The 27,551-nt window shown below is 38.7% G+C and overlaps 1 protein-coding gene across 5 annotated transcripts in view; it reads right to left on the minus strand.

The window, feature by feature from the left end:
• The window catches only part of ANO6 (anoctamin 6), a 186,668-nt gene that overhangs the window by 72,194 nt on the left and 86,923 nt on the right, over positions 1–27,551 (minus strand). For all 5 annotated transcript variants that reach the window (XM_021704770.2, XM_021704769.2, XM_021704771.2 and 2 more), the window contains exon 3: positions 12,646–12,774. In XM_021704770.2, coding sequence (XP_021560445.1) covers positions 12,646–12,774 — 129 coding nt within the window. The remainder of the gene's footprint in view (positions 1–12,645; positions 12,775–27,551) is intronic.

A 27,551-nucleotide genomic window follows, 5' to 3' on the forward strand; every position in this document is an offset into this window, starting at 1 on the left:
CTTTCTTCACTACTGCTTAAAATAAGCATTTTTGAGGGGCACCTGGGTGACTCAGTAGGTTAAACGTCTGGCTCAGGTCATGATCTCTGGGCTCCGTATACAGGGCATGGAGCCTGCTTAAGATTCTCTCTCTCCCTCTCCCTCCCTGTATAAATAAGTAAATAAATAATAAAAAACAAAATAAAAGCATTTATGATCCTGCAAATAATGTTCAACATGGTGCTTGGCACAGAGTAGATGCCCAATACATGCTTGTTGAAAGACTATACTCAACAAATGCTTATTAATTTCTTCTACAAACATTCCTGAGAGCATCCTTCAGGTACTGAAAATTCAAAGAATTTAAAATAGTTTGCTATGGGGGTAACTACAGAGAAACTCAGTGTCCAGTGATCTAAGACCTTCTTCTGACACAGAAGGACTGAAACTTTTATGCATGTGTTTCATGACAGTGTTAACAGGCATTTGCTGTTCTTTATGGCCACCCAGTATTTCAACTCTCCCCAGAGCCCATGCCCACTATAGCAGAGAAAAACACAATCATTCTCCTTCCTGGTCTCCTGTGAAGTTCAGCTATTTGCACATGAGCTGGGCCTTGTCAATCAGACCAACCACTCCAGACTCTCACTCAGAAGCTAGTGACACAAAGAAGCTGGGCCAAGCAGAACTCATTCGAGGGTGGTTGGGAAAGTGAATGCCAGTTCCCAAGGTAGCAGAAGTAGAGGTCATGGCAGATTTGGGGCACCACTGCTGGTCAGTGGTACCAGCAGTGCTCTGGGCAGCAACCATGCTTTCTTTCCCAGAATGGCTCTGCGGTAGGATTTGGGGCACTGCTCCTAGCTGCCTGGTTTCCAGGTTTATTCATCCAAGCCTTTAGAAGAACCTATGAGCTCCCTAACATTCTTCTGATAAATTCCTTGTCTGCTTAAGTTAGAGCTCATTTCTGTTACTTGCCAGCAAGAATCCTGACTGGTTCAGTAACCACGAACTAGGGAAAAGTTGTTAGCCTCAAACCTACATCCCTGTACAGTGGAGGGAGTGGATGCTCTGAGTACACCAGACACTCTGCCTTCCTCTCCTTCAGGGAAGATGACTCATCCTGAGTCTGTACAAGGGCAACCCAGACTGTCTCATTAGCAGGATCCATGACTGTGTCTTCTGTATCCTTTCAAAGTCAGTCAGGAATAATTTCAGTTAGAGTGTGAAGGCTCACTCTTGTAGACAAATGTCTTTCTAGTTAGAAGAGCAGGAGAATCAGTCAAAAGAGGAACTTCTCCAGTGGCTAAACAGCTATTTTAATAATTAAGTGCTGGAGAAAGAAATCATATAACTGTGTTAACTGGCCTTATTACAAATTCATGGTTACTACTACAGTTAGGTCCATTATGATACAAAGCCCTCTCCTTTCTGGCCCCTACTCATCCACCAGGGAGCTGTTCCAAACTTTCAAGGAGCTCCTCACACTCCACACCCAACTCCAGACCAGCACACTCTGCAAGTGACCTTGCTTCCTTCCTTGCAGGGAAAATGGCAGCCACTCATGTGAACTCCTGCAGGTGTCTTTCTATCTACGGCTAGATACCATCTATCTTCTTGGGGTCAGAAGACTGCATCCTTTTCATATCTCTTCTTGAGTTTGCTTCAGCAATATCTTCTCTTTTTCTCTTTATTCTTTCCTCTTCATTGCTCTTACTCCCAGCCAACAAACACTTAAAATGTTTCCCACCCTTAACAATATTAAATCCTTCCATGGCCCTACCTACTCTTCAATTACCATCCTTGCCTCTAGAGATGTCTTTTAATCTTGATATCCTCAGCACTTAGACCTATAATAGAATAAACATGCAATAAATGTCTGATGAATGAATGAATGGAGTGGATAGTGGATCGATGGTTGCCTGTTATGTAGGAATGGATTGAGGAATACAAATTACTGAGTGTAGCAACTAAGCTTCCCTTTCCTGAGCCCCCCAAAATGTTCCATGAACTTTTACTTACAAGTATTACAAGATATGACAGAGATATGGTTTAATTCTGGAACGTACAGGCACCAGATAGCTCGGGGCATCTAGTGTATGAAGTGATTTCCAGACACCCTGGAGTCTGAATTACTAGAGGACAAAGGGGGAGGGTTTAGAGAGTTGGAAATGAACCAACCCCATAGGAGGGCAGTTCTGTTATCTAACATACAAAACACAAACTACTCCTGTCTTCGTTGTATCAACTGCATCACCATGACTACAACATGCTGAACAGTAGAAGACGTGCCTCCTCCTCTATAGAATACTAAATTGAGGCTACAACTCTTTACTGCCTTCATGGGACTCTCTCCTTTCAGATTTTAGTCTACCAAATAGCCCCTTTAGCCCTTCCAGTTTTGGTTTTCCTTTTGGAAAATAATGGCATAACAATTAGGTTCAGAATCAAAATTCAAATCCAGATTCTGTGACACTGGGCAAAAGAACTTAAATCATACAAACATTAGTGGCTTCATTTCAAAAATAGGACAAGAAATAACTTCACCTTGAGGTTTTCTTAGGGATTAAATGTGATCATGGGTATAAAAGTCCACAGTATCATGTTTTACACATAATAAGCCATACAGACATGTTAGCCATTACCATACCCTCTTTTTCTGCAAACATGCTCAACTACCCTTATTCCTGAAAAACAAACAAAAAACAAAACAAAACAAAATAACAACAACACAAAAACACACACACAAAACCCTCTCTCCTCTACAGGCCTTAGAGGCTCACCTCTTCTTTTTTAATGCCAAATATCTGAACAAGAAAGGCAACCCAATCCACTTGGCCTCCATACCTTCCACCCAGTGACCCCCTAATCCTTCAGTGGGACACCAATGAAATTGTTTTACTGGAACTCCAAGAAATGGATCTTAATGCTGAGTTACTCAGCTCTCCCACTTCTTCACTCTTCTATACCACTTAGTCATCCTGGTCCTTCTTTGATATCTGATATATGTGTATATCTGTGTGAGACAGAATGTGTGTGTGTGTCCCCTCTTCACTCTCTGAAAGTTGTGAACACAGCTTTATATCTCTTCACTTTTCCCTCATTTCTGTGTATAATAAGGGAGGTCACTGACAAGAGTGTATAGCACATGTGAGTATCAAAGATGCAGAAAACCTTAGAAATACTTTTCTTCCATCTCATTTTAATGGCTTGGTAATAGTCTCTCAGAGAGATGTACTATAATTTATTTAACAAATCTCAAATTGTTGGATATTTAGGTTGCTCCTAATTTTCACTATCATAAAAATCCTTGTAGAACAGTCTTTGTGCATCCATTATTATCTCCTCAGGATAAAGTCCCAGAAGCAGAATTGTTAAATCAAAGAGCGTATGCAATTTTAAGTTCTTTAATATGTACTGCCATACTGCCCCCAGAAAGGTTGAACTAGTTTATCCTATTTTAGTTCTTATCTAGTTCTTTATAAAGAACTCCTGAGATATTTACTTGATTTCTCTCAAGATAATTGGCAGACCTTGCAGTTGGTTTATAATGTCCTCTATTTTACCACTCACTATAAATACTTAAAACAGTTGAGTCAAGGATAGGACATTTTTATTTGCTTAAACATGTTAATCTATCACCTTGGAGTTACTTTAATAAGACAGTTCTTGTTATTTTCCTTTGGCAAGGCAATTCACAAAGAACTAGTGGAATATTTTAAAAATTGATCAAACCAGTTTTCTTGGTTTGTCAGGTAGCTAAAGTAAATTAGCATATGTGCTGTATTTGTCAAACAAGCACATATCAGGAAAAGACTGATTACTTAGGAAAAGATTGCTTCAATCTGTTTAATATGAAATCATCATCTTCACTTCCTTGTAGAATTTATACTTAGATAAGTAACAATGTTCTTGACATTTAAAAAAATTAGGGTAGAGCTGTCTTCCATGTTAAAAATGAAACTAAATTAATATTGCATATTGACTGACAGCCATTGTTCAATAAATATTTGTTGAAAAATATGAGGTCACACATTTTAACTAAAAATTATCTATGTGCCTTATTGAAAAACTTTACATTTATGAACCTAAACTATGTTCTATAGTCTATGGTCTGTATTTAGCAGCACAAAATAACCAATTGAGGCTCTTTGGCTCTGAAAAACACCCAGTCATACTTTAGACTGTGCTGTAAATTCTTCTGTCTCTAGGGGAACAAATTTATTGGCATTGCAACCTGGATTTTTTTTTTTAAACCTAAGTCTAGTAAATCCAAAATGACTGTAATCATTGAGGATCTGTGTACATCACGAAAAAGATGGATGTGATTCTATTACTGCTGGTGGAGAATGGTGCTGGGGGTTCAAAGTAAAAAAGGATAAGAGTACCTATCTCAGCCTAGAAACTGGAATTTTATTCATATCTCTTTTGAGAGGTTAATACAGCTGTCAGAGAAATAAAGAATAAGAGCAATCAAAATCACAAAGGACAGACTGGCATAATTAAGGAAGCTTTCTGCCCCTAAGCACCTTAGATTACACATCTCATTTAGCTTAATAAAGTCATTGTGTAGAGGACTGGCTTGTGAATTATACAGCAATAATACTGATTGTAAACACCACTCTACCATTTTTTTTTTTATGTCACCCAGCTTTTGCAGGATAAAAAAACAAGGATTGTAATGCCTATGAAGTAAAATTACTGGACACACTGTAATGATAATAAAGCACAAATCAGTTGGGATTAATGAAATATAGGCATAGATTAATTTCAAGTGTTTGTTAGGCACTTTGTTAGGCAAAGTACTGGTGGTACAGTGTATTTTTCAACTTGCCAATCTTTGTTAAGCCTACAAAGATGAGTAAGGAATAAGTTAAAGGTACTTAATTTGTACAAAAAATTACTAACTACTCTAAGTACTATTTATTAGTTATACATCATGTGCTCAAAAAGGTGCGGTAAGCAGAATAAATAATTGGGACTTAATTTAAATTCACATGCTGGTGATAAAACATTTAATGTTAGTGGACCAATCTGATGAGGAATTTACTCAAGTAGGTAATATGTGTTCTCTAGGGGACAGAAAAAAGATGAGCATTCTAAATAATAAGCATGGAATGGAAGTATTAGTTGAACTTCACTTCTGAATTTTGTTTTTAAATTAACATTTTAGGTGTAATTACAAAAGAAATGCTTTCCGTGGGTAAAGTAGAAAACAGAAATTTTCTGAGAAGGGGAGAAAAAGCAACTTATAAAAACTCACTACTGAGATAACTACTATAAACATTTTAGTGCAACGCTTTCCAAACGTACTTACTTATACAAACAACTTGGAGCACTTGCTTAAAGTAGTTTTCCTGGCCCCACTCCTGGAGATTCTGACTCAGATTCTGCTTCAGTAGGTATAGGATGCTGCCTTAACAATCTACTTGAGTAAAGCAGATGCCTCTTATCAAAGTTAAGAAATACCATTAAGACACACCTCTATGCACACGGCAGCTACTCTTTTGTGATTATTTATCCCTTCCAAGCCTATTCCTTATGAAAATTTAGTATAGTTGATTTTTCCTAATCTTGTGCCTTTTAAAAAGTGAGATACAGGTGACTGGGATCCCCAGGGCAAATGACAGCCTCTTCATTCAAACCTAAGGCCAGATCTCAGAAGGACCAATCAGAGAGAAAGGAAAGGATTTTCTGTTCTCCACATCTTTGTGAGATGAAATGGAATAATCAGGTTTTACTTTTTAGGATTTCACTGATCTTTTTGTCTGTTTTAAGGACTGGGCCCAAGGACACTTTCCACTTGAGGAATAGGAAGCAAGATTTGGATTCATTGCTCTTGTGCTGAGTACTCAAAAATAAACCCAAACACGCTATACCAGCCACACATTTTGTAGCTGTAATTTGAAACTGCTGATTCTAATTTACTTTATTCCTTTTAACCTACAATCTTAGTATAAGCAAATAGGGTGTAAGAAAGGAGATAAAAATATAAAGAAGAGAGGGGCGCCTGAGTGGCTCAGTCGTTAAGCATCTGCCTTCGGCTCGGGTCATGATCTCAGGGTCATGATCTCAGGGTCCTGGGATCGAGCCCCACATCGGGCTCCCTGCTCAGCGGGAAGCCTGCTTCTCCCTCTCCCACTCCCCCTGCTGCTTGTGTTCCCTCTCTAGCTGTGTCTCTCTCTGTCAAATAAATATTAAATATATATATATATATATATATATATATATATATAAAGAAGAGCTCTCTGCCTTAGTCTAAAATGCTAGAGAACTGAAGTTAGACTGGATTTTGCTCCCTAAAACAGAAGAGAGGACACGTACCAAAAGTTATCTGGGAAGGTAAAACCAGCCAACACTGGTTGCCATCATTTCTTCTTAACCTATCTTAATATAAGCCTTAAGTTTCCAATTCATGGACTATCTGTGGCAAACATGTCATTTCCAGGAAATATTTTATTCTGTTCTGATGGTTCCTAATCCCCTTCTGCCATCCTTTTATTTCTTCAACTTGGAGGAGATATGCCAATGTTAGGTCTATTCAATCATGTCTTCTCCTTTATGAGGCTCCATGGAATACATTTCTTTCTGGGAGATCCTCAGAACATTACATTTCTTTTGGACAGTTTTGTTTTTATTGTGTTAAAACTTTAGAACATACTGTTATTAATACATAACATCTCCCATTTTCTTTGGCTACTAGGAAACTCAGAAGCAAATTTACAGCTGAACTCTAACTTCTGAATAGGACCTATGGTTAATAAAAAATCATTTTGTTTATTACTCTGACACATGGCTTCATTTTATTTTCCTGGACTTTACATTTGTCACTCTGTGTTCCTCATTTAACTACTTTTATTCTTGATGTTATTTCTGTGACTTCAAACACTTTTTAATGAATTATAAATAAATAAACTATGTTATTGTAGTATTAGCATATGTAGGGAGCTAATGACTAGGAAAATTATACATTGCAAGCTGGAGTCAATAATAAATGATTTTTGAGTTATCCATACTGTTAATTATCGTCTATTAGCCACAGTAACCATACATTTAATACACATAAGACTTAATGAGAAGTCAAGCCATGTGATCCCTCAACAGATTAAAAAAAAAAAAGCATTTATGAAATTTAAAACTCAGTTATCATAAAAAGTCTTAGCAGTCCAGGACTAGAAGGGGACTCCTTAAGCTTTTTTAAAAAATCTTATAGCAGGTGTGATATTTTGGGGAAATTTTAGAAACATTCCCAATAAAATCAGGAACACTATAATGGTGCCTACTATGCATCACTGGTTTTATTCAAGAGGTCTTAGCCGTTGCACTTCAACAAGGAAAGAAGTATAAAAATGGCAAAGGTAGAGCAAAACTCTCACCATTCACAGATAATTGGTCTTTTTCTGAGGAAACTTAAAAGATGCATTGGAAACTATTAGAATTAAAAAGAGTTTATCAAGGTTTCTAGGTGGAACTTACAAAAATCAATGAAATTTTTAAAAACACAATAAATCACAAACCACAGTTTAAAATGCTTCTTAAAATATCAATAAAATTTTAAAATAAGAATATTTAATAAAAATGTACAAGATCAGAAAAAGACAAATACCATATGATTTCACTCATCTGTGGAGTTTAAGAAACAAAGCAATGATCATAGGGGAAAAAAAAAAAGAGAGAGACAAACCAAGAAACAGACTCTCAACCATAGAGAACAAAGTGATGGTTACCAAAGGGGAGGTGGGTGGAGGGATGGGTTAATGGGTGATGGGGATTAAGGAGTGCACCTGTGATGAGCACTGGGTATTGTAAGTCTTGAGTCTTACTAAACTGTACACCTAAAACTAAAAAAAAAAAAGTACAAGATCTTCATGGACACTGTTATAAAAGTTTACTAAAAAATGTAAGACCTCAGTAAATGGAGTGATGTAATATATTCACTGTACTAGAGCCTTTTTTTTTTAGATTTTATTTATTTATTTATTTGAGAGAGAGAGAGCAGGAGAGGGGGGAGGGTCAGAGGGAGAAGCAGACCTGCCGAGCAGGGAGCCCGATGTGGGACTTGATCCCGGGACTCCAGGATCATGACCTGAGCCGAAGGCAGTGGCTTAACCAACTGAGCCACCCAGGCGCCCCTGTACTAGAGCTTTTTGATGAACTTTGAAACATGTCCAAAGAGATCTCATCCAGCTTCTAGGCAAACATTTCCAGCCTCATGATAACACATCTAAAACAATGGGACAACAGTTTTAAAAGCTCACAGGATCTGTAACCAATCAGTTAGTTGTCTCACATTATTTGAAGTTAAAGGATATAATTTAATTTGATTGCTCATTTCTTAAAAACCTCTTATGCTATGATCTCCACTGGCCAGATCCTTCTGCCACCTACTAAAGAATTCTTAAAGTCAGATATGAAATACAAATTTACATCTCTATATACGAAATTTACATCAGCTTCAAGGAAATAAGTTTTCCATTAACTTTTAGGAACGGACTGTGCAGACAGAAAGTTAAATAAACTTAACTCAGGATTGCTTATACTGTCTTTGTGCTACCTTGACCCCTCCACCCTCTTTACTGTCACCTGAATTATACCTTTACTTGGTCATAAACTCATCTGTTTGAAGGGACACCAAGTGTCATACAAAACAAAATTCTAAATAGATCGATTCTGCCACTTGTTTGCAGGTCTAGGAAAAGGAATTGGAAGAAACATTACTAACAAAACTGAGCAGAAACACTTGGAGAAAAATATAGACATTTGTTTCATTTAGAACATCTTTGCTCTTCCCAATGTACATTGAACATATTTAGATACAATTAATCATGTGCTGTGCCAGACATGGCTGGCTACCTAGTAAACAGTCATTTCTCCCTTCTCTACTACTAAGAAAAGCCTGATGCTTTCTCAGGTATTGGGTGATCAGGCAATTTAAGAGATGAAAGACTCATCTTCATTTGTCTATGCTAATGATGCTAAGTAATTCCATTCATCTTGCCAACAGTCATTTTTGGAACAGACCTGTGATAGACAATTAACTGTGAAGGGAAATCTGCTTAGGGCCCTTCTAGGGGGAGCTTTCCTCCCCCTTAAAAAAGGGCATTACCTATTCCCACCTCCAGGTGCCTTGAAGTACAACGGCTATCTTGTAACAAGGTAAAGTCAGTTTAAGAACAGCAACATTTGGGGCGCCTGCGTGGCTCAGACGGTTAAGCTTCTGCCTTCAGCTCAGGTCATGATCCCAGCGTCCTGGGATCGAGCCCCGCATCGAGCCCCGCATCGAGCCCCGCATCGAGCCCCGCATCGAGCCCCGCATCGAGCCCCGCATCGGGCTCCCTGCTCAGCTGGAAGCCTGCTTCTCCCTCTCCTACTCCCCCCTCCTTGTGTTCCCTCTCTCTCTAATAAATTTAAAAAAAAAAAATCTAAAAAAAAAAACAGCAACATTTTGAGGATGGCAGGGCAGAAGGATGTGATGAATTCCTGATGACCTCTTTAAACCAGTGAATTACCTAACCCAGAAATGATTTTCTCTCTAGGCTACTTCTTAAGTGAGAAAATTATTTCCTTTAGCACTTAAGCCATTTTGAGTTTGGTTTTCCTGTTTCTTGCAGTAAAAAAACATTCAAAGTGATTCAGTGCCAAGGACAGTGGGCTAAATGGGCACATATTATTGAAACAACTTACAGTCATTCCCCATGCCTAATCTAAATGTAAACAATTTATACTTTTTAAAGGAAGGTGTGAAGTTCCTGAAGTAGTTTCACTAATATAGGAGGACAAGGTGACATGCTATTTGGAGATCTGGCTAGAAAAAATATTTTCTCTTTTGCTCATGGGAAGATGCAGCCTTTTACTCCTCTATGTTTACTCCTCTATGTTTTGTGGCCCTATCACTTCTTTCTCCATCTCTAGAAAGTACTTAACAATACTCTTTAGATCAGACACTGGCAAAGTCTACCTTGGTGTTAACTTTAGGAAATCAATATGATTTAGACATAATTTTTTTTTTTTCCTCTCGAAGAAAACAGGATTTTGAAACGGCCTTTCTTTGGTGGAGTCCTAAATCCTGAATAAGGCCTGACAGAGGGCATGATGGAACTCACAAATATTTTTCTGATTAATAAATATGTGATTCCAAAGCTGAGCTTTAAATTCTGGTGGAATTTAAGTAATATGCACAAAAACAGACTCAAAGCACTTCAAGCACGGCTTATAAAAACCAACATCATGGTACATCTATCCGTTGAGTTCAGAGATTGACAAATTAATGATGATTTTTTTTTTCTCCTGATTCATGAGAGTTACCCTGGCACCTATGTTTCTGTGTAAAACTAATGCAGCACTTGTTAATAATGTAAGCAGCTCTGGGGCCCCTTCACCATGGCAGTGAAGCTCTTGTCTAAAACCAGAACTGTCTCCTTTACACTTTAATGGATTAGATTTGTTTAACTTACTTTATATAGCACTCAATGCAGTTGCATCGGCATATGGATGCTTAATGAATATTTGACAGTGACTATGACTGCACATAATATATCTTGGTGTCCACAAGAAAATGATAAAACATTCTAAGCTATATTACTCTAGTAAATTTATATATATGTATATATCCATACATACATACAAATTATATAGCAACAAAAGAGGAGTCATGCCTTTTCGTATTAGTACACTGTTTTAAGAAAACTGGAAATAAAAGGTAGAGGAATTAATATCTACTATCTAATATGTGCTAACAATTTATATAATATTTCTATATAATATTTTACTTAATCCTAGCCACAATCCTATGGATTGGGTATTGGATCTCACTTCCTAAATCTAAGATGTCATCACTGTGTGATGAACAAATATTTTACATATCAATAGGAAAAATTCAGCCAATGAAATTATGGTATGTCATTTGTAAGACATACCCTGATTTTAAAGAAGCCAAAATGTAAAAATAACATGCATCTCAAGAATAATAAAAAAACAGGATACCAATCAGAAAATTCACTCAAGTCATATAGCCAGTTAACAGCTGTGGTCAAGAAGCCAGCCGTCCGCCAAAGATTCATGTTCTCTTTCCACAGTGTGGCATTCCAGTGGAGAAATGGCTGTCCAGTCAGAAATGACATTTTCCACTTTCCTGAGTCCTGACCAACAGAATGTGGCATACTTGATGTTGTCACTTCCAGGCCAAAGTGGTAAAGAAGCACAAGTACTTTCTCCATCCTTTCTCTTAAACTATTATTTATGTTAATGCCCAGGATGATCTTAGAAACTACCTGTTGAATATGGCAAAGCTTCTGTGTCAGCCTGAGCCCCTGAGTGACTGCAAAGGACAGAGGCCCCTCCCCCCAACCCATCTTGCCATCTTGCCAAACAGGGATGCCACATCTGACTTGACATGAGCAATAAGTAAACTTTTATTGTGTTAAGCCACTATAGTTCAGTTTGTTATTGTTTCCTAAAGTTAATAAATCCTAAATCATAACCTAAAGTTAGTAAGTCCTAAATCATATTGATTTCCTAAAGTTAACACCAATAATTGGAGTGGCAGAATTAGAATCTGAATGTCAAGTTCCAATGCCTGGGTTTACTCTGTGATACCATGCAAATACAGACCTCTAAACTTATCCCTTCCAAAATAAACAAAACAAAACAGGCACGATTGCTTCATTTTAAGCAGATTTCATCAGCTGGTTTGAAAGAATGGGCAGAAATCAATAGATTTAGGAATGATGTATTTCAGAGAAAAAGTCCAGAGAGGGACAATTAAAGTTGTGTGTATATAATAACATAGAGGTGAGAACAAACAAACAAAACAAAGAATGAGGGAGTCATTTTCAAAGTGGGAAACAGTGACACATGTATGCTCTCTCCCTTTTGTCCTGTTTCAGCTTAATACAGTTTCAGTTCAGGTACAGAAGGTCCAGGCATTTGTTATAACCCTAGCCTACTAAATGGTTTACTATCGCAAGATAAAAATAGTCTTGTCATTTAGAAGAGCTTGAAGAAAAGGAAAGGGATGAAGGAGCAGCTTAACTGGTAATGGGTAAAAAGGAAGGGTAGTGACAGAAAATGGGAGAGGTGACTAGCGTGGGTTCTCGATTCAAGACAAGAATCGTGAACCATGGCTTCACTATTTCTCATCCTAGAGTCGGTGACCTTGGGCAATCATTTAACCTCAGGGTCACTTCTGTCATCTACAACGGTATGATAATAGAATGCACCTCATAGGTTATTATGAAAAGAAAGTGAGACAATGCATGCACGAGGCTCATACCATCCGTGAGAGCACCCTGAATGCTAGTTGTTACTGCACTTGCTGTCATTATTAATCATTAGCTTCCTCTCCCACCTTGTAGCAAATAGCCAAGTATGCTTTTAATGTAAATCTCTTCTGCAGATAGAAAGTACAATTCCTTAGAAGAAAGTCTGCCTTCAGCTGTGAAACCCACTGAGGTTAAGCACCTGAGGAAGTTTCTGCTTCATATTTAAAAAAAAAAAAATTTTGTTAACATGCCTTGAGGGAATGATGAGCAGAGAAAATATGAAGGCATGTTTGGTACATGTTATCTCAAACACCAGTTTCACTTTATTGCTTACATAAAAACAGCACTTTTTTTTCACTTCACAGTATAATAAGAAATGAAAAGGAGAATAGCACACACAAAATCTTACCCTTTGTTTTTCATTTGAACCCTTTTTATTGGTTTCTTTTCTACTTTCATCTTCATATACTAGAACAAAGTCGATTCTTCGCTGACCATCATTAAAAAAGAGGGAGTCGGGTTTTCCATTAAATTCTTCCTGTGTGGGAAAACAAATTTTAATGTAATTTTTAAGTGTCCATTTATAATTGTTTATTTTCTAGTTTTAATAGGTACATCGGTGTGTTTATATAGAAAAAAAAATCCATTGCTAGTTACTTAACTAAGAGGTCACAGTCACCATGATCTTTGCAAGATAACATGTTCTTGGTGAAAGAAGTCCTTGAATTGAGCAGTTTAGGATTATTCTACAAACACATGGGAATATATCAGTATTTTGTATGTAAACACAATCATCTCAGAATTATTCCCTCCTTGAACAGCAAAGGAGTATCACTTTGTAAATAAACACGGTAACCAGAGGTGCCTATCTGAAGGAGTGAAGTTTAGTTTCTTCTTCATTTAGGAAGAAGAAAAATCGAAGACGAAGCACTGTTTATGAAAATCTCATCCTTCCTAAGTCATATTTTCTAACCTTTTCATCATTTTTCAAGACCTCTCTGGACCTCACCACTTTACAGAAGGCACCACGTTAGAACATTAAACATACACCAGATGATGCTTCGATAAACACAAAAGCTACAATAGTTGTTGGTATCTGTTCCCAAATCCACAAAAGATAGCCCTTCACTTCTAGCAAATAAAACAATAAACAAATGACCCCAGCAACAACAATAAATGAGCCTTTAGTTTAGAGCTTAAAAGCCTTATGGCTTAAAAATAAAGAAATAATGTCACATCACAGACCTAACAGAGTTTAAACAATCTTTATTACCATGTGGATTTGGAAAGAATTGTTTTATAAGCAGAGACTTGGATTTGTGTTTCTCGCACAGCTTGTGGGGATGCTGATGTGAATTTTGTTGCTGTTTAAGAATCAGACTACTTTTTAACTGATAAGTAGTATTTTTAAATTTTTAACTTCTTTTTCATTAAAAACTCATGGGGATATTGCGTTCTGTAGTCAGTAGAACCACTTAATCACTAAATGGGATTAATTCTTCTCTGTACTTTAGCATCAATTCATACAAAAATCACCTAATTTTACCACCACCCCTTCTTCCTTTTCTTCACACTTTTGAAAAGATCAGTCTTTTGGTGAATGTATACAACCTGATAATTGTCATTCCTTTCTTTTCCACCAGGGAACTGGTGAAAGTTTCTTGCTAGCAGTCAAGCCGCCTCCCATTTAGCAGGTTACTTCACCTGTGGAGTGCAGGCTGCCGGTGTAACCTAACTCAACACACCCTCAATGCCAGTCGCACTTAACCAGGGATTCTAACCACAGACTGTGACTTCCCTAGCCGGAGTACCGAGGGGCCAGGACAACAGACACATCCGTGCCTTAGGCTGGTGCACTACTCAGTTCTTTTATTTACAATTTCAGCTACTGAACATCCATCAGCTTTAAAAAGTGTTTAGAGCTATACAAAATTTCAGCCACAAAGTACTTTGGGCTCCTTCCATTTCTCTTCCTTTCAATGAAGATGTTACTATTGGTGACAACAAGGGCAGCTGCTAGAGGAAAATTTTGTGTAGAGTGGAAAAAAAAAAAAGAGAGAATAATTTCTTCAGAATGGCAAAGGGGAGGTGGGGTGGGGTGGAACAGAGTCACAAAAATCTGGCCATCATTACAGATGTCTGAAAAGCTTTGAACAAAAGCCACTTGTTCTCTGTAGCCCACGTTCTGTTGCCCTTGGTGGCATCCAGCCGGACTCAGTGAAGTGAAGGTCTGGAGAATGAGGCCTGGAACGAGCACCACATCTGCACATGGCTCCAGGCACTCTCCCGCGCACGGCCCTTGCTCGGCCGCACGGGCTGGCAGGCAGCTCCCACGTAATCTGGTCTGCACACACGTCTTTCATGTGTGACAGAAGACCATGGCCTCACTGGAGGAAAGCCTCAATGACTTGGCATCAGCTATCTGTATGAAAAAACTAGGTCAAATTCTGATATGGTATTACTGGAATGCAATGCCAGGGAATAGAAGGCCAGTTTTCCGCTGTTATGAAATCCAGGTTTCCCATCTCTTGGTAGAAGACTTCCTACTAGGCAATTGGGAAGAAGGGGGAAACTCAATGCAGGAAAGAGTAAGTAGTGCTCGCTTCGGCAGCATATATACTAAAATTGGAAAGAATAAGAATTCCTCTCCTAAAGTTTTGCTTTAATGAAGTAAAATTTTAATAATCTCTCAGGATAAATACTGATGAACCTCTTTAAAAACGACTTGATTGTTCAGTGATGAATTATTCAAGTCCTGACCTCTCTGCCTTTCTTGGTCCCTACTCAAAACCTGATCTTTACTCTTTTTGACACCAAGATGAAACACAAAAACCCTGAAAGAAGACATTTTTCCAAAGAGGACATCCAGATGGCCAACAGACACATGAAAAGATGCTCGACATCATTCATCATCAGGGAAATCCAAATCAAAACCACAATGAGATACCACCTCACACCAGTCAGAATGGCCAAAATGAGTAACACAGGAAACAACAGATGTTGGCGAGGATGCGGAGAAAAGGGACCCCTCATACACTGTTGGTGGGAATGCAAGCTGGTGCAGCCACTCTGGAAAACAGTATGGAGGTTCCTCAAAAAGTTAAAAATAGAACTACCCTAGGATCCGGCAACTGCACTACTAGGTATTTACCCAAAGGATACAAAAATACCCAATGCCCTCACCGGTCCAAAGGATACTAGATTCCACCAATCCAACATTCATTTATGCATTGGTGGCCACCTGACCTAATGTGGTACTTTAAGTTAAAGGCTGCAGGGGTTAAAAAAACCAACCCATGTTCATTCGTCATTATATCAAAACCCGTGCTGCCAACCACTATGGAATAGTGACCTGACCACCTCTATCTTTGGCTGCTACCTCTGACATTTCACACTTGGAATACAGAGGAGACACCCTGGTCTGAGCAGTAAGAGCTTGGCTGAGGAGAACAGGACAGGGAATAAGAAAGAAGGTCAGGTGTGAATCATGCAAATGATGTTACCCAGGCCTCCCTCCTCTCAGCTGGCTTCTTTCCCTCTTTTATTTGTGGGGCGGCTCCTTCAACAAAAAGCCCCAGAGGGCAGGATTCGCCTCAACCAAATCAGGATAAAAAATGCAAGCAGCAAAATACTGTGCCCAGTGCTTTTAAGCTAGAGTTGTGAATTTAAGAACTTGAAAATTTTTTGCTATTGGCTAAGACGTACGGGTGGGTACCAGTCCCATCCCTGGGTCTGGCTGAGACCTCTGTACTTACTATAGGACAAGAGACTGAGAAAGAACGTCCTAGTGGGCAGAAAGACAAGTCCCAAGATGAGCATTTTCCAATAATTACTTGGTAGGAAAATTTCTCATAAGCAATCTCTGACTGAAATAAGGCCTTAGACTTTTTTTTTTTAAGATTTTATTTATTTATTTGACAGAGAGAGAAACAGCGAGAGAGGGAACACATGTAGGGGGAGTGGGAGAGGGAGAAGCAGGCTTCCCGCTGAGCAGGGAGTCCGAAGCAGGGCTCGATCCCAGGACCCTGGGATTATGACCTGAGCCGAAGGCAGACGCTTAACGACTGAGCCACCCAGGCTCCCCTAAGGACTTACACTTCTTGACTAGGATGCTTCAGGTATATGAAGGGTCATATGAGGTGTGTCTTCTAGGTGGAGAAAGAGGGGCTGGGGTAAGAGAGGACCTGGGAAACCACTGTGTGAGTGGCCCATCTTACTAAGCAGCCTCCTGGAATCCCCGATATCAGCACTTGGCAAGACCATGAAATGACTTGCTGCTGAACATTTGTCCAATCTCATTCTTCTCAAGCGTCCACAAATCGGGTCCTCAAATAACCTGGCAAAAACAAGATTAGAAGTCCCATTCCACAACAGAGGCATCTATTCCTAGAGCTTAAAATGCTGCATTTATTTGTCCAAGATCTGCATAAAAAAACAGTCCAACTGGGATTTTTGCTCAAACTTTTATGTGTAAGGGTGTTTGAAACTTGCCCTGGACAGCAAGTGACATCTGATTATATCTCCAGAACTTTCAAATAGTCTATTCCTAATATGGCTGTCATTTACTATGATATTGGAGAGTTGTCCAAGCTTATTTGGGTAATGGTCTCGTCCTTTATACGAGGCAGGATGCAAGAAAGGTGTAATGCCTAACAATAATAGTTGAGGAATTACATTATGAAAAATAAACAGTATCAAAATACACACACAATTAAAGAGCAACTGATATGTGAATGTGGAAAAAATGTGACTCTCTGCAGTCTTTCAGACCAGTAAAACAAAGCTAATTAATTCCAAGAAGGACACAATAGGAAAAAAGCAAACTTTAATCATAGCAGAGAACTAAAGTGAAAATACTGGATCTTCTATTTTTCAGTAAACCCTGAATCCATGCACAGAGCAAGTTCTAGGGAAACCAAAGTTTAGAAGCAAAAGCCTTTATGTAAATATTTAGATCTCACAAAATACGGAGCACAATGAAATTTTATTTACATGCCATACAGTTATGAGATATATTCTCAAGTGTTTTCCCTAACTGTAGGAGAATTCAGGGAGATTCAAAGCATAAGTAATAGTGGAATTTCTTTGCTTTACACAATTGTGTAGAGAGAAAAATGACCAGGACGAATTCTTTCCTTTTATTAGGGCCCCTCCTCAGCTGGTAAAACCAAGTAATAGTGAGAAAATGCAAAGTAGAAAGAAAAATGCCAAGCACTGCCAGTATGGAAGGCTTGATGCTGAAGGTGGAAAGACTGGTATTGTGGAAAGCAGGGTAGAAGAAGAGGAAGTAACCTGTTAGTTAACAGGGATAAGGAGAAATGTGTGGACACACAAGGGAGCCAAACAAGAAGTCAGCTCAGTAACTGGTGTCTTGGAGGGAATGAGCATGTTTTTGATTGGACTCAGGCATTCAGGAATGTTGATGGGAAGGAAGTCGGTGGAAAGAAGGCCCGTTCCAGGAGGAAGGTGTATCCAGAACTAGGACTCTGGTTTGTTTTAGAGTCAAGCATGTCAGGATATTCCACAAAGATCCCTTGATGGTGATGTTATAATGATCAAGGTGTACTCAAGAGTGACCCAGAATATTTGTACAAATCAGTCTCCTTTCCCACTCTGTTAACCACACTATTAACTTCTGAAGGCCAGTGGCCATGTCTTGGTCACTCTGAGCTCTCTGCTGAGCCTTGCATGTAGCATGAGCTCTGTTTACTTTTTTCTTAGAAAAAAAAAAATCACCTTTTTCCCCCTGATGATAAAAGTAATATATACTCAATACAAAAAAATTCTGAAGATACGGAAAAGTAAAAAGGAATAAATAAAAGTCATATGTAATCCCACATACCAGAGCTCAGTTTAACTTAGTATTTTGGAGTATTTCCTTTCAGGTTTTCACACTAACCAAAATGGTACCATACCCTACATACTGTTTTATAAACATCTATCATAGACATTTTTCTAGCTTTATATAAAGCTCTGTGTCATGTTTAATCACCACAATATAAACATTTCCTCTGCGGATGAACATATAAATTGTTTCCAATTTGCTGCTTTTATAAACACTGATGCAATGAGCATCCTTGTACATATGTATCTGTGCACATGTTCAATTACTATTTCCTTAGGCTAAATTCTAGAAGCAGATCTTAAGTGGCATGGCCTTTTCAGGAGCTTTTGACATGTAAGTTGCTAAACTGTCATCTGTAATATTTATAATAAATGAATACTTGCACCAGCAGAGTATGAAAATGCCTTTTCCCACCCTCACTAGATTTCAGTTATTGTCGCTTTGCCCATGATAATCAAAATATTTTTTTTTCATTTGCACTTTTTAATTAGAGAGTGCCAACATTTTTATGGGTACTGCCCAACTGAATTATGGCTTTTGTAAAATGCCAATTATTATTCTTGACCTAACTGAACTATATTATTATTTAATCCCCATTCAGTAGATTCTCTTGGGTTTTACTGATGAGATCCTAAAGACCATGTAGGCAAATGGGGCAAGTGGGAAAATGGCAATACAGAAGGCGCCCATAAAATTACCAGCTAAGTCCCAAAAAGAAAAGGAAGAAATATTTTAGGGTACCGTCCATCAGTCCTGGGTTCAACAATGTTGACATGTTTTCTGAAATTCAGACATTGAACTGGAATGTGCGATACGAATTTTAGAGATCCTTGCCCCAAGCTGACATACTTTCCGTTATAATTTATATGCCACCTGTGCATATAACTACCAAATATCATTTATATATTTTGACTCAAAAATTTCCAAAAAAAATCTAGAACTTAATACTTATCTAGTTCATAAGTGATTTTGGGTTGCAGGTTAAAAATTGATGTACAAATTCCTAAAAAACAATCTTGCTATTTTATGTTGGTAAATGGCTATAATTAGTTCTCGCAAATAGCTGAACTGATGGGTTTTAGCCATTTCTCAACAGGGATAGATACAGTTGACTTATAAATGATCAGTAGATTAAAATGCTGCTCCTGCTTCTGTCTTTTTGGTTTATACACACGGGAACGAACATTCACATGCCAACAGCTTGCTGATTGGGTCTCCGCATTTTGCCTTTGTTTCCTTTTGCTCGTGTTAAAATAAACTCTGGGGTTCTATTATTAGAACATCACATTTCAGATGCTGGGTGAGTATAAAGGCATACTGCCTTAAGCATAATTACTGTTAAATATTCCCCTCCAGCCCATGCCAAGGAAACAGTAGTTTTATCAAATGAAGTTCTCACATGACTTTATATAGTCTTCAGATTTCTGAACCAAGCTTGAGGAAATATGAAAATAGAACTTTGAATGACCTTCTTAAAGTAAAACTTCCTTACAAGGAGTTCCGTCACTAGGGTAGATAACAGGCTTTCAGAAAAATTACAGGGAGATGCTCAGTTGGGAGGCTCCTCCTAGCGCAGGGTCTCTGGTTGAACCATTTCCTTAACCCTGTGGGGGGAGCTAGGATTGGGATTTTCATTAGCATGACTACACTTTTTTTTTTTTTTCCCTCTCTCTCCTTTTTGTCCATAGACTTTCCAGCCATTTTAAAACCTCTGGTTAGCGTTCCTTAAAGGTGATCTGCAGAAAAGAAGAGGAACAAGAAAAGTCACAAAGAAAAAGAAAAAAAGTGTGAAAATGCCTATAGCGATTTTTTCATGCTTTTCTAGAAGCAGCCATCACTGGTTTGCACAGTTCGCATCCAGTAATGGTAACACTGGTGAAATGTGGGTGAGATTAAGCTGTAAATATTCCCAATAAAGTCTGAGGAAAGATAAAGTGATAGATGTGATAAAACAAGTCAAGTGGTATAAGGCAATATTTCTGAGAGGGAACGATTATCCTCCTGGAGGCTAGCCTCTTAAAGTTTCAATATCCCCAAAGTGTCCTGCTTTTGCTTTCATATCACATTATGGAATTAACATTCTTAAACATGTTTTGAATCTATTAGCATTTTCAGTTTGTAGTACCTCTTGAGAAAAATGTTCTATAGGTTTCTCACCTAGCAAGATGGTTGTCTTAATTATACTTTTTGGATCTTTAAGAAATAACTCCCAATCTTATATTCTGGAATCCGTTAGAACCAAAATAATATTGCTACAACCAGATCCTTGATGATTTAATGGACTGTCACGATATTCTATCCACAACTGTGAGATCACCAGTCTTAAGGAACAACAGTTTTCACGTGACTTCATAACCACAGGGTTCCCCTCTAACTACCCTCCTATTCCTCACAGTCAACCATATTTCAAGTGGCTTTCGCATATCCAGTTTCAGTTCTTAGAAAACTAACTGGTTACAACTCAAAAATATTTACTGGTAGTTCTCATTCACCAAATCCATCGATGTGAACTATTCCCTTTTTTCAGTCACCTGAGTCACATGTGACCCAGATCACCAGTCCCTGAAATTTCATGCTTCTGAAAGAAAAGCCTACCCCACAGAAGGTGATTATAATCTGAGAATGAACAGAAAACGGAGTTTCAAACTCGTTATTCAGACTGTCAAGCTGAAGACACTATGGAAGGTAGCACTGGGGGTGTAACCAAGGCAACAAGTCAAGCTCTTTCCTAGGCTCCTGTCCAATTCCTCTTCGGCAGGCTCCCTTAAAGTTACAATCCGTCACTCCCAGAGGCTCTTCATCTCTCACAGGATGTTGACATTTCTCATCTAAGAACTGTGCCCTGGGTTATTTTTTCGCTTTCAGCTGCTCAGAGTTTGCAGCACAAGAGTCCTGTCATCTGATCTCACTGATATGAGGAATTCTTAATTGTAGGAAACAAACTGAGGGTTGCTGGAGTGGGGGGTGGGGTGGGAGGGATGGGGTGACTGGGTGATGGACACTGGGGAGGGTATGTGCTCTGGTAAGCGCTGTGAATTGTGCAAGACTGTTGAATCTCAGATCTGTACCTCTGAAACAAATAATGCAATATATGTTAAGGAAAAAAAAAAAAAAGAGGAAGAAGAAGGTAGCGGGAGGGGAAGAATGAAGCGGGGGAAATCGGAGGGGTAGACGAACCATGAGAGACGATGGACTCTGAAAAACAAACAGGGTTCTAGAGGGGAGGGGGGGTGGGAGGATGGGTTAGCCTGGTGGTGGGTACTGAGGAGGGCACGTTCTGCATGGAGCACTGGGTGTTATGCACAAACAATGAATCATGGAACACTTCATCTAAAACTAATGATGTAATGTATGGGGATTAACATAAGAATAAAAAAAATTAAAAAAATAAAAAAAAAATAGAGAGTCCTGTCATCAACAGTCACTCCCTCATGGACTGTTATGTCCCATGTATCCATTGGCCATAATCTTCTCGGACTACTTCTCTGAGAATTGGTGTTTACAAGCTCATTCAAAGCAAGACGAAGAAAAGAAAATCAGAGCATCTAGTACTCAGCAAAGTAAAGCAATGTGACAACACCTATCAGTTGGTTAATGTTTTATATAAATATTACCTTCTTTCCTTTAATTCACAAACAGTTTACAGGAATGGCTGTTCTTTGTGGTATGAAAATGAGAATGCACAGATGTTTGCAAAAACAAAATTAAAATAAAAAAGCCCATAGGACTAATTTAAAACAATGGCACAAAAATGTTTGAAACGGACTGTAAATAATAAATAACACTTTACAAAATCCTCTTCCCATCAATTGTTGGGAATTTTCAAGAAGTAAAGTGCTCTGAGGAAATGTATTTTTAGATAAACCTATACCAATTAATAAGGGTTACTTTAACTTTTTTATGCTCTAGATTTTCTCAAATACAGTACATAGTATTTTTTGATATCTTTTAAAGGGATATTGAACATAACTTAACTGCTATTATTATTATTAAGAAGGTCAAAATGAAGGAAGTCCCAAATAAGAATAAAGAACATGGGCTTTGTTATCCAGCTGAGCCAATCTCAAAACACAACTCTGCCACATACAAAGCAGTGTGCCTTTATGTGTATATTTTATTTCTTTAGAACTATTTATTCATCTGTGAAAAGGGGGAAATCACAGAAAGAAATGCATGGTTATTGTGAAGATTTAGTATAATGATACATGAATAGCAAAAGCACAGAGCCTGGAACGTGGTAAAAGCTCAAGAACTGTGAGTTGTTGGTTTTCTCTAACACGTAACAGTTCTTTATTAATTACTAGCTGTGTTGGGTGCATTCACATAATCCATAATCACTAGGAATTTGCACCTCCATCTTTCTCTGCCATTACTCAGATTATGAAGAGTCATCTCTTTTGATATCACTTTACCTATTTTTAATAGGTATTTCACTACCCTCTTATTTGCTGCTTCTCATCTGCTTTGAATTGGACAACCAGATTAACTGAATTTATCAAATTTCTTTGACATTTAACCTTGGTGCGTTGGTTCTGTACGTCAGAGTTTTTAGCTTTCTTAAAGTTCTGAGTAAAATGTGACTGATGTAGAGTGCCCTATACTATGAGTGAACAAAATATGTGAAGGGTTAATATACTATCATGACTTTACTCTCCCTGTGATATAATGACTTACAAGAAATACATATTTTGCGGGCGCCTGGGTGGCTCAGTTGGTTAAGCGACTGCCTTCGGCTCAGGTCATGATCCTGGAGTCCCGGGATCGAGTCCCGCATCGGGCTCCCTGCTCGGCAGGGTGTCTGCTTCTCCCTCTGACCCTCCTCCCTCTCATGCTCTCTGTATCTCATTCTGTCTCAAATAAATAAATAAAATCTTTAAAAAAAAAAAAAAAAAGAAATACATATTTTGTTATTCAGATGACCAAGATCTCTTTCTCAGATGTATTTGGTCTTCATCCACGTGTCCTGAAAATGCTTCAGAGACATAAAGGTGAAATGGTTGTCTTCTTATTAATGATGACTTTTGGACCCCACCCAAGGGTGTGGGACTGGCTCCAGGAGCACCAACCATGTGATTAGAGGGTTGGAACTTTCCGTTCCCTCCATCACCTCTAGGGAGGGGAAAGGGGTTGGAGTTTGAATCAGCCAATGACTTAAGCCAATCATGGCTATGCAGTGAAGCCTCCATAAAAACCAAAAGGACTAAGTTTGGAGAGCTTCCAGGTGGATGAACACGTGGGGACGCGGGGAGAGTGGCAGACCTGGAGAAGACATGGAAGCCCCAAGTTCTTTCCCCATACCTTGCCCTATGTATCTCTTTATCTGGCTGTTGATTCATATCCTTTAATAAACTGGTAAATATAAGTAAACATTACCCTGAGTTCTGTGAGCTGCTCCAGCAAATTGATTGAACCTAGAAAGGAGGTTGTTGGAACCTCCAAATCTGTAGGCAGTTCATCAGAAGCTCTGGTAACAGCCACTCTAGTCTCAAATGGGAGTGGAAGGGAATTTTGTAGGACTGGGTCCTTAACCTTTGGAATCTGATGCTATCTCCTGGTAGATAGTGTCAGAATTGACTTGAATTCTCTGATATCCAACTGGTGTCTGAGAATTGCTTAGTGTGTGTGGGGGTGGGGAACACACCCCCTTCGAATTGGAACTGGTACCAGGAATCCTAAAAGACTCTCCCACCACCAATCTCTTTCAAAAGAGGTCTTATGACATCTGGCATCAAACAGAGTGAAAATAATAAGATTAATGAATTGTAAATAGAGACAGAGACTCAGGGCCAGAGGAAATAGAAGGAAGAAAATGTACTAACCACTGGGACAATTTTAACTGTTGTGATTTCAACATGACATTTGGCACAAAGCCTCCTGGCAGCAGGGCGAAAAGGAAATGTGTTCAATGATCCAGTTCTTGTTACCAGAAAAAAAAAAAAGGAAGCATTCTGATTTTGGGGAGAGGAAAAAGTCTTATGTGAGACCTTATATAGAAACACACAGTTTTTGTCCAATTCCCTAACAATGTCCTTGGCAAGAAATTGGGGTTATAAAATATAATATGCTGGTAACCTTTGACTTTTTCTTCTTTAGTTCTCATACTGCTTCTATCTCTGAAGCAATTAGTCTACATTTCACCCTGTTCCATCTATTGCCATCTCTCCAGCCTGCATTCTTGACCCTTACAAACTAGATTACAATTAATATTCCAATCAGGCTCCTTGCATCCAGTTGTCCTGTTTATCAAATTCACCTTATACACTTCTACCAAAAGGATGGTCCTAAACCAACATGTCCAAGTCACAGGATTCAAAAACCTTCAGTTACTCCCAATGACCCCTGGAAAAAGTGTAAACATTTCCAGTGGGTATTCAAGATCCCTCATAATCTCATCACATCCCATATTTTATTATCACTCCCCATTCCTAACCCTCCAACTCAACCGTCCTTAGTCATCAGTGTTTTGGTTACGTCATGCTGCTTCCTGCCTCTACTCCTTTACTCACATGAGTCCCCCTCCTAAAATCCCTTTCCCTTCTCCTTCCCACCTATCCAAATCTTAGTTCTGCTTCAAGTTCTAACTCAGTTCTTCTCAACAATAAGTTCCCGTTTCTCTCTCCCTCACTATGCCAATGGATGTGTGTGTTCCGAGGACCCCTGGGAATTTCTGAGACCCTTTCAGGGGGTCCACGGGGTCACAATCATTTTTATAATATTAAGATGTTATCTGTCTTCCTCACTGCGTTAACATCTGCAGTGATGGTGCAGAAGCAATGGGGGGTAGTCTTAGCACTACTCAGGAGCAGCACCAAACTGTACTAGTTGTCGTTACATTCTTCACCACCACTTACAGTAAAGAGTCACTTCCCTTAAACATGTTCTTGAGGAAGCTGTAACAATGACTAACTTTATTAAATCCTGACCCTGGAGTACACGGCTTTTCACTATTCTGTGTGAAGAAATGGAAGTACCCATAAAGCACTTCTGATGCACACTAAAGTATGATGGTTGTCTGGAGGAAAAGTGCTTGTATAATTTTTGAGTTGCCAATTTTTTCCACAGATACCATTTTTACTTGACAGATGACTGACACAAAATGCAGTTACCTAGACTTGGGTATTTGGCAGATATTTTTCCAAAAATGAACAAAGTGAAACTGTCATTTCAGGAAAAACAACTGACAATATTTATTGCTAATGATAAAATTCCAAGCAAGTATTAGAATTTAGGACAACTTGTATTCACCACTGTGAACTTGACAGCTTCCCAATATTCATTAGTGTTTCTGATGAGACTGGGTGTGTGTTAACAAATGTCATTTTTTCATATTGTATAATGAAACGGGTCAACATTTGTGAGAGCTACTTAACTCAGTGAACCAATATTTTCATCTGCTCTATGCATAGTAATAAAAATTATACTTGGGTAAAGATTCATTCGAAATGCAAGACAGGTTTTCAATATACAACAAATTTGTTGATATGGTTTCACATTCCATATTACAACCAACCTTTAAGATGGTTACTACCTGTCGAGTTATAATGTAGTATCAAAGAAGAATATCCACAATTACCTGAAAAGACTTTTAAAAACTCCTCTCTTTTCTGACTACCTATCTGTGTAAGGCTGGATCTACTTCATATACTTCAACCAAATCAACATACTGCAACTTTTAACTGCAGAAGCAGATATAAAAATCAAGCTGCCTTCTCTTAAAGAGATCTGTAAAATATATAAAATAATGCTACCCTTCTCACTAATGGTTTTGTTTTAAGAAAATAGTTATTTTTCATTAAAATATTTTATGTTAATGTATGTTGAGTTTATCATTGGTTATGTTTAAGTAAATTAATACATTTCAATTTTTTTCAGTTTTAAGTTCTACTATAGGAAGTACCAATATACCCACATAAAAAAAGCTCTTTGGGGTCCATATTTTATTAAGAGTGTAAAGTGTAGGAAATAAAACCTTTAGAATCACTGTTTTATACCATTCATTCCGGCTCTTAATTTTGCATTATATAAATTATAATAATAGTATGATAAAATACCTATATGTCAAACTATTTTTATGTATACATACTATCATTTTTATTGGATTATAACAATGAAGAAAACGATTTTTTGTTTTAAACTATAACCCCTAAGAAAAGTAAGCCACCAGATACTTGCTGAATTGACTTGAGATTACATTCAAGTCAAAAGTGTTTAACAGAACCATCTTACTCAAGTTTTATAAAGGTTCAGTCTTGTTGCTTTCCAAAAGCTGCTCCAGATGGCTTAGGAAATTTAAGACCACATTCTGTCCCAATGCAGTTGTCAGGTTCTGTATTCCACTAATGTTTTTAATGGTTACATTGTATTCCACTGAAGTAAAGTATTTCCCTTCTCTCTTGGCACATGCAGCCCCCACAACCTAGAATCCCTCCCTTTCCCTAGCTAACTCCTCCTTGCTAAACCCTTCCCTGTCGGTCCCAGCTAGCTTAGGTCTCCTCCTTTTACACCCTCAGAGCACCTTATATTCCTCCTTAAATGTCACCTCTCACAATTTTAATTGTGTAGTTATTCATGTAATTATTTGATTAATGTCTGTTTCTCTCACTAGAATGTATGCCCCAAGGGACAGTTCAGTGATATTTCCCAAAAGTACCTGCTTAATAGGGTTACAGAAATATTAAACGGATAAATATTATTAAATAAATCAACTGAAATTAACTAACCCAGAAGAAAGGAAATGATCTGATTTCTGCTTTTCAAGGAAGTGCTTAGAGAACAGATAGTGGGTGGCAGAGTGGTAATGGGAGACTGTGAGGGTCCAGGGAAGAAAGGTAGTAAGCGACCTAGTCTGAGGGGGTAGCAACAGAAATGAAGACGAAGGGACAGACAAGCCGTGACTTTACACTAAGACGCAGCACGTAAGAAACGATGTCAGGAGGACTCTGCGGTATCTGGCTTGAGCCACTGAGGGGATGGTGAGTAGATTTACCAAAGTGCACAAAACCGGAAGAGCAGCACAGCTCGGAGGGGAAGACACCTAAGAATCGTGAGATTTCCGAGCGGAGCTATCAAGGTCTGAGGTTGAGGGGGGAAAAGCTCAGACTGTAAGGAGGAACCTGGGCGCTGTTCACACAGAGCTCTGCGGTAACTGCAGCTAAGGGAGGGAGCGTGAGGAGAGCCCGCGAGAAAAAGATGAGCTGGGGAAATCTGATCGACAGGAAGGGCTTAGGTGGCCGAGGAGGGGAAAGTAAGATTATCTTTGGTTCCTTTGTCCTTCACCTCCCAGCTGTCTTCCCTTCCGTTTCCTCTTCCCGCGCTGCCCGGCCGCCTGGCACTGTCAGAGTGGTCCGCTGGCTGGACTGCTTGCTTGCCTCCGCTCCTTCCGATGCCTCCCACACGCTCCCGCCAGACTGCCGTCCTATCCACGCTCTGTAAGCTGCCCTGTCCAACACCGGAACTACGAGCCCGCCGAG

This window comes from Neomonachus schauinslandi, chromosome 5 (genome assembly GCF_002201575.2).
Source record: "Neomonachus schauinslandi chromosome 5, ASM220157v2, whole genome shotgun sequence".
Classification (NCBI taxonomy): domain Eukaryota; kingdom Metazoa; phylum Chordata; class Mammalia; order Carnivora; family Phocidae; genus Neomonachus; species Neomonachus schauinslandi.